This window comes from Pterocles gutturalis, unplaced genomic scaffold (genome assembly GCF_000699245.1).
Source record: "Pterocles gutturalis isolate BGI_N339 unplaced genomic scaffold, ASM69924v1 scaffold4110, whole genome shotgun sequence".
In the NCBI taxonomy this organism is placed as follows: Eukaryota; Metazoa; Chordata; class Aves; order Pterocliformes; family Pteroclidae; genus Pterocles; species Pterocles gutturalis.
In genome coordinates this window covers 12,149-20,853 of record NW_010137977.1, presented here as the reverse complement: position 1 = coordinate 20,853, position 8,705 = coordinate 12,149, and the positions used below count along the sequence as shown (strand labels likewise).

Genomic DNA, 8,705 nt, shown 5'->3' with positions numbered 1-8,705 from the left:
CGAACCTCCGAGCATGCTAAGCAACCGCACCAGGGACACAGCAGGGACGCCCAAGCCAGTGCGATGGAGAGGAGTTAAGCGCAGAGCCAACAAAAGGAAGGTTCCCCAAGAGCTCAGCGAGGAAACAAACGGTTCAGAGAGCCACGATAGCACCGCGATGGACTGCTCTAAGGTGCTGGAGGAGGCAGCTCGTTCCCTGCAGAGCGAATGCTGTTTGCGAAGGGTACTGCGGGATGAAAACGCAACTGCTTAATGGTTACCATTTGGCTCATTCATCTACAGAAAATGCGTTCCTTCTAATATACGTTTCACCTAACATTCAAATTACTGAACTATACATCATGATACATAGTTTACAATTCATGAAAACAGAGCCTGAAAGAATATAATATGGTCATCTTAAGTGTGGTGGGATGTTTTATGGGCTAATATCCAGCTAAGACATTTCAACTTTTACGCTAATGGTCCAAGAGTGCTTTTTTGTATCACCAAGAAATGTAAAAAATTTAAAAACTAATGATAGTCCTCACAGCTGTTACGTATTCTGAGGGTCACCGAGGTGTCGGACCACCACGCCTGCAGTACTGGATGTATGAAAGCGTGAACGACACGTCAGGAGCCTTGCTGTAAATCAGGAACTAGATTAGATGCCCATTCTAGTATCAGTACGTCAGTCATTCGATGCACGTTCCCTTTTCTTCTGGGTTATGGAGTTGATCCCTTCCTTTAGGATCCACTTTTCTATCTCTACCTGTGGGCTATCTGCCTCCGGTTGCTCTCCCTGTGGTACGCTGGTATCGTTATTCACCGCCAACCTTCCAGCTCAGCTAGAGATCAGGAAAGCGGCTGGGGTCCTCCTTGTAGTCGTCAGGAATAGTGAAGATGGATTCATCAAACTCATCGTAACGGAACTCCTGAAAAGTCACAGTGGCTGTGATGGTGGGAAACACAGGAATATCTAGTGGGGAGCAAAACAGTACAATGAGGAGCAGAGAAACCCAGGCGCACCAATTAATGACCAGCTGCCATTTAAAGATTTATAACTTCAGGCTTGCTAACGACATAGAAGCTTGTTTCCCATACAACAGCGACTCAAAGCTCTTACAAAAGGAGGTGGTTTAAAGAAAGTTATTTCAGAATGTGCTCAGATACCCTGAGCGTGGAAATACCCAGCTCAGTACAGCATTCAAAACCTGTTCATAGCATTAGTTCTCCTTTCGGGAGAGAGTTCTGGCTCTCCTTTCCCAATGACAATGTGGAAACTGTGAACGTTCAGATTAATCCGTTAAAATAGAGGACGCTGGCCTGAAGATGATATAAGGTAAAATAACCTGGCCACACATAGGCTTCAGTGGAGCAAATTCACATGAAAAGATGAACCTTTTTAATGGCTGCTTTAAAATACAACCACCCTTTTTCAATGTGAATTAACATTTAAGAATTGTCCTCAATAAAACTGGCTTCCCACTAACTTCATGAGCTAAGCAAAACATCACTCCTCAATAAACAGAGCTGTGCAAACGCGACAGGAGGTGGAACACACTCAGAAAGGTACAGTTACTGCCCGGCAGTTTATGCTGTCCTGGCTATACCAGGAATGAATTGCTTTATACATTGCCATTTGTTAGACGTGTAATGCTTGAGTGTGTATTTTTTATTTACAAATGAATAGATCTCTGATAATCCTTGAGGAAAGAGAAATACAAAAATGCTACAAAATACTTAACTCATGACTGAGAGCATCCTTTAATGCAAGATAATTCAGCATATCTACATGACTCTCAGAACAAGACATCAGCAAAATGTAGATTACAGAGCTCTCCTCCTGACTGGGACTATATTCACCTTTCAGCTGCAGATTTTCTACCTCATGTTCTTCCACTAACTTAACTATGTTCTCCTGAAATCCACAGCAACACGCTCTTTTATGTAAGAGCGGTATTTTCCAAAACTGAAACATATTGCATGAGTAAGGACACACATTTTGGAAACATAAAGCCACAAGAGCTGCCGTAGCCATCTTACCTAATTTTACAGGAAAGCCTGGTGGAAGCTTCATTTGAACAAATTCTCTAAGCTTGTTAAAGTGCTTGAAGGGTGCAATTACTTCTAAGACATTCAATAATCTGAAAAGGAAAAGAGATTTCATTACAAATTCATGTTCCATAAGCTTTCCCTCTAAAAAAGGTAAAAAGGAGCTGAAAAATGACATCATGCTTACACATCCACCTCCCTAGAGCTTCAACGTCAGCATCCCCACATTCAGTTCTCAGTGACCCCATCGTATTACCACAGGCACACAAATAAACATCACAATATTAATTCTTTGTTCTCATTTTACACAAGAGGCTGAAGCATGCAGTAACACACCACCTTCTCCACGGCCATCAGGAACCTGGCATGGTTTTGTGTTGCTTTAGAGGACATGACTTTGTGCTGAAACTTGTTACAGGCAGAAGCGTTTTACAATTCTGTAGTATCAGGCACGTTAGTACTGCAGCAAGTTAACAACAAACCTGGTCAGCCCTCTGGTCTTACCAAGACAAGCGCTCAGACTAACAGGCACACCAGCACAGAGCTCTCTGATTTTAACAGTCTGCTGGCAGAACAGCATGAGTTCATTCACAGGTTTTAAACTGCCAAATTCCCACAGCTGAAGACATGAAGAACGGAGCAGTTCACAAACACATGACAACGTTTCCTACACACATAAACCTCATGGCCACTAACTGTGACTTACGATTCGATTCCCAAGGGGAATTCCTGGCTCATCGCTATCGTGGCTTTAAAGGTTTTCTTGCTTTCTTTGCAGACCAGCTCTCTGCCCAGATGAGGAGCTCTGCAAGGGGGAGGGGAGAAAGACCGAGTCAGTTCTTCTCTCAGTGAAACCTTGGTTTCAAAGGAAGGAAGCAAGACTCACGTTTGAAAAAGTCAGTAAAGCACCTCTACAGTAAACCCAATACTATGCACAGCTTTTATTTTAAAGGCAGTAACCATCTTAATTTCGATTACTGTGAGTTCTGCTAAACCAGGAGACAAGACAAAAACAGTTAGGGAAAGTCCTAAGAAAAATTTTCAAATAATTCCTCATAAACATTGTATTAACAAACAGTACAGAAAGACGTGACAGTTACCCAGAAATATATACAGCTGGTTTCAGCTGTTAATTAGTCTCTTTGTGAACAAAGTATCAAGTTCAACTAGAAAAAGGTTATTTTCCTCAGCCTAGACTATGAAACCACCTCCAAGAAAGCAGAAAGGTTACTATCTCTAGAAGGCAATACTGGAAAACATAAACAGAAAAACTCTGTTATAGGAGAGAAACAGACAACTAACAAATAAGAAAACAAATTGTTTCCTCTTCTGCTTTATATTTGCTAGACGTCTAGATTTCCCACTGAACTCCCCTCGTCAATCAGGTTATTAAACAAAGTGAAATCTTCTCTATATACATATTTGTCCCAGTAGTAACAGCTGCTCAAGCACAACCTACTGATTCTGCTTGAATATTTGTTCCATCTGAATACAGTCAAAATCAAACTAGTTAAAAAACCAAAAAAACCCACAAAGTCCAAACCAGACACACATGCCTTTTATGCCGTTTCAGTAAGCCCGTGCTGTAATATCAACCTATTCCCTGTCACACCTGACTGCAGGCTAGTATCTCTGGAGGCAGGACTTTTGTCATGGTCACTTCTGTGACACACTCAGAACATTTTTTGGTCCTTCTGCATTCATCAGCTAGACAGCACGCAGTCCTAGAAAATAAACTCAACTGCTTGCACCTTCTACAAATGAAGGTACTGTAAATTCCTTTAAACTAGAGCTGTTCACTATTAGTTACACACCTAGAGACGAGTACCTTGCAAAGATCTAGCCACACTAGATCTGCACGTCCTTGTATTCCAGAAATGTGTATTTGTGCACGCTGCCACTGCTAGTAGAGTCTCATTAAATCAAAAATGTATATTTTAAATGGTGATTTGGTTTATTTATTACTATCATAACATAAATTAATTACAGCAATGAATTTGTGAGAAAATCTCCCTTAAAAAAGCCAGCTTAGATGTGTGTATTTTCAACATCTTTAAATGTCAAGCGCTGGGTATCAGGCAGAGGCCCACCCAGTACTTCTCTCACCAGCGGCTGCAATAACGCTGTGCACTATACAGCTACCGGCTTCCCAGCCAGCCTGCACATCTAGGGCAGCAAACCCAATGCTCCTCCATCCCCAGAAAATGATACGCAAAAAGCACCCACAAAGCAGAGAACACTAAAAAAATCCCGAGCAAACCCCAGGAGTCTGGAGGTGCCTATGGAAGGTAAATTGAATAAACTGAGAATACTCACTTCCCGTTCTCAGCAGATATGTACTCTTCCCAGGTGATTGTATTGGGTGATGGCGGAGTGAGAGACTGCCGTCTGACGGGCTGTTGAGAAAAACATGTAAGAACAGTTTATCTTTCCTTATATTCTCTTATAATTTTTCCATTCAAAAGATACAATTGTACTGCAATTCTACCAACAGCAGCAACATAGTCTACCCAGTTTGCAGCTGATATTCACCAGGCTTTTCCACCTCCTGCTTTCATAGTCTCCACTTAGGTATTTGGCCCCAAACTGCGATTTTCCCCAGAGGCTGGCTGTTTTAATACATCAGTTCATCAGTTAATTCACGTGTCTGAATGACAGTGACAAAGCACAAGCTAATACTGAAATAAATTAATCACTCTTAAAAGGCTGCATGCGTGTTTCCAGATGATGTCTGGCTCGTTCTGAATAGCTCTTGATTTCACAGTGGTAATAACAGGCTTAGTCCGTTTTAATGAGCTAAAGGAAAACACGATGGAAAAGAGAACCAGAAAGGCATTCTGAACAATAAACATTTGGTCTAAAAGAAGCTAAAGTGATTTGCCACAGCCAAAACCAGACAAAAGAGACCAATTAAGACTGAAATACCCAATATACTCAAAGAAATTCCTCAAAGTGTGTGCTAATCAGGAGAAGTCATTAACCCATCACCATGATTATACTTGTAGGCTGCATTTATTATTTTAAAATTAAGACTATCAAAATTGAATAAAAACATTATCTATAGATTTTGCTAAGTGACTGGTGTGAAAGATTACTCTCCTATGCAAAAATTCACATACTGAGTAGAATTACTGAAGTATACCTCAAAATTCTGTTCCATTAAGTTGCCACCTTTACTCAGGCTCTCCATGATAGCTTTGTTTCGAAGAATATCCTCCTCACTGAGATGTTCTCTTCTTTTCCTTGATTCTAATACAAGCCCATTAACCAGGTAGAAATCTGCCAAAAAGTTTCCTACTCTTTCCTGCACAAAAGGAATTGGACATTAATGGCTCACAGAAGATAAAATAAAAACATTTAAATTCTTACACACAGAAATAATTACAGTTCAGTGCAATAAGACCACTTCAGGATTGAAATACTGGAATTTACACAGCTGTTTAATGGAGACTTAAGACAGAAAAGGTTGTTTCAGAATTTAAGAGTGGCCAAGGGAAACCTGACTAAAATCCCCTTCCCCAGCAAGCTGTGTTACAGGATCATTTACACACGTAGAACGTGGATTTGGTATTGAAAAGGAAAAGAGTTCTGAAAGACTAGCTCAGATGGAAACTTGCGATGAATGGCACTACTTGAACAGATCCAGACGAAAACAAAATCCTTCAGAGCTAGCCACAAGAAAGCAATTTCCGACCCAAAGCAGGTGCAACGGTGGCCGTTTACATTTTTTCACAGCTGGAAAGTTGTACCTCAGTCAGACTGACAACACGGAAAGAACACCCGAAGGCGAGTGTGCCCAGAACACTCCCACCCTCCTGCGCTTCACAGACACAGAGCTCACAGAATCCCTACTGCACACCCTGGAATGAATTCGCAGGCACCATTTACTCCTAGAATAAAGTCATTTTCCGTATGATCTATCCTCCCCCCTACTCAATAGCTACAGTTTGTTATCCTTCCATCGCACACATTCTCTGTGGCTGAACTAGCAGGGGCAGATGTTTTTCCTCCATCCTGAACACCTTTTACTCCTCATTTTTTCCCCACCACATCATCATAGGGCTGTCTGAACTATTCTGCCTCCAGTAACGCAGTCTGTGAAATTTGCTTTCAGCTTACTGTTTTGTCTTCTCGAAAAAGCCACCCCGTTTGGGCACGCGTGAAGGTAATTGATTTGGTTGATAATGTTGCTGAGTAAATATCACTGCTCATCAAAATGTCAACCTCTTCTTCTGTTTCCATCTCAGATTCCTAGAAGAAAAATTCCCAAATACCGAATAGAACTTAGTAATAATGACTACTTCTTCTAAAAAAAAATAAAAATTGATAAGCCTTTTCCTTTGGAACTTTTCCCAGAACTATCACTTCCTGAATTTTCAAACTGTTTTATAGAAGCCCTGGCCAAATGGTTACCAAATAATTTAATCTTAAATATTAATGCAAATAAAGCATCCCAGTGATTTATCCAGAATCTCGGCAGCTACACCCTTTCCACAGGCAAAGATCCATATGCTTAAGTGACTGGTGGATAAAGCTCTAATTAAAAACTTGCCTAAATACAAGGGGTCTGATGAGCCATACCCCTGCACTGTTAACAACTGGCCACTGAGTGACGGAACGGCCGCAAAGCCGTGGCAAGCAAGTTTGCAAACCTACCCGAGGACACCTGAATTAATCCCACTGCAAAGACTCAGAGTAGCATGCGTCAAAACTTATTTGCCTATTCAAAATCATAAAAAAATTTCCAACACGTTCACATTCTAGCTTTTTTCCCATTTAGAAGTCGGTATTGAAAAGCACTGTTTTTAATAACAAAATGTTACATGACCTATACATCTTAAGCTGTATCAACTGAACATGAAATTCTTTGGTTTGCATTTTTATAGAGCTTGTTTGAGTCTTTCTGAGAGGTACAGTTTGTTTAATAAACTAACTCAGACTTCTGATGTGAAGTAAAAGCCTGATGGATTTCACGCCCTGCGGTCACACAGATATTTACCTCATGATGTATTCGCTGGTAAACTTTTTGCTCGTTGTCTAAAACTACAAAAGATTCAGAGGGTGCCGCATCACCATTAAAAATGAAGCTTAAATCCCCTCGTTGGCACTTCATGTCAGTAAAGTCTAAGAGAGTTGTGTCCAGCCTGTGAAAACACACCAGGAATTTAACAGAAGTTACCCACAGACACTCCGATACACTAGTAAGGTTGCAAGTAGCTTTTTTTTTTTTTTTTTTTAATCACAACCAAACATGATAAGGCCTACATTTTCATAGAACATTTAATAAATCAAGCCTGGATGCAGATATTAAAAAAAAAAATGATATTAACAACTAATAAGTTTCACATTATAACATCTCTACCATTATAAACGTATTCCAAACTATTCTTACACTAACTTCATCAGGAAAGTTTTATTTAGAAAATTTCATTTCAAAACTGCCAGCACGAGGAAGATACACAATTTCTATAGGCAGTGTGTGCTACACATGGAGAAATGCAGCTCCTCCAGGCGATGAGCATCCTGTTCAACAAGGAACAGCCACTGATTTGAGTAACAGTACTAGGACATGACCCAAATGATGAAGAGGACCAAGAAACAGACTGGGTTTTTTTATTTGACTTATTTTAGTGGCTATTTCTGTTTTTTCCTCTCACCAACATAAAAGAAATGCTCCTGCTGACCTGAATAACTACAAGATGGAGCCAAGGACAAAGATCTCGCTAGCAATCCACACCCGTTATTGCTAGAATATTTACTTCTTTAACAAGGAAGGTTACAGAACCTGAATTTAGTGACCATTTCAGCTCTCAGGGGTGACTGCTTAATACTCATCATACAGCGGCCTTTAATTTCAAGAAAGAATCTGTAGTTATTTCCACTCAGGGTCTGTCTCATAACTTCCCATCTTGTACAAGCAGAGTACACAGAAACGTTAAGCAAAAAAAATGGTTTCAGCCTCAAATCTGACCCAAAAAAACAATTTCGGACATCTACGCTAAAAGCTTTAACAGAACATTTTCTACAGATTGAATCTTCTGAACCATATTCTTGACTTCTTGTTTGTTTGTTTTAAATTTTGGAACCTAAACACAGAAGACATTTGGATCCAAAAACTCAAACTAAACCAGTTAAAGAACTGATCTTGGGAAAAGTCCTGGAAGCATGAGTTTGTGAATCCTGCACTTTAAGCATTTTAAAAGCAGAAACTATACCACCCTTTTTACTACACAGACTGGAGCAGCAATATTTCTCCACGAAATGCTAAAATGTCATTTATTTGAAATTGTGTTAAAAATATCAAATTCCTATTTTTCAATGAATCATTGCCATGTCTGGTAGATAAAGCCTCATACAGCTTAACTGCTTTTGCTTTATATTTTCAGTGACTCAGGAACTGAAGTTAAATTCAGATCAATACAGAAATAAACCCACAGTCTGAAGATCAAACCACTTCTTGCCTCTGAACGCCCACATACAAACACAATGAGGTTTCACAAACATGTGCAGGCTCCTCGGTGATTTCCTTCAGACCCCACTGGAATCCAGCATTTTCACTAACGCGCAGATATTTAGGACTTGGAAAACACATGTGGTAAAATCAGTACCTACCTGATATTTATACCTTGTTTGTGTATTTTACATGCATCAGAAGGCAGAATTCGGGAAAG

General features: G+C 40.1%; 1 protein-coding gene across 1 annotated transcript in view; it reads right to left on the bottom strand.

The window, feature by feature from the left end:
• Positions 1-249: 249 nt before the first annotated feature.
• Positions 250-8,705, bottom strand: part of ANKRD13C (ankyrin repeat domain 13C) — a 17,279-nt gene continuing 8,823 nt past the window's right edge. Inside the window, 8 exon segments of the mRNA XM_010082784.1 lie at positions 250-958; positions 2,026-2,126; positions 2,741-2,839; positions 4,351-4,430; positions 5,177-5,338; positions 6,154-6,285; positions 7,034-7,178; positions 8,647-8,705. The exon segment at positions 8,647-8,705 is cut by the window's right edge and continues 9 nt beyond it. Coding sequence (XP_010081086.1) covers positions 828-958; positions 2,026-2,126; positions 2,741-2,839; positions 4,351-4,430; positions 5,177-5,338; positions 6,154-6,285; positions 7,034-7,178; positions 8,647-8,705 — 909 coding nt within the window. The 3' untranslated portion in view covers positions 250-827.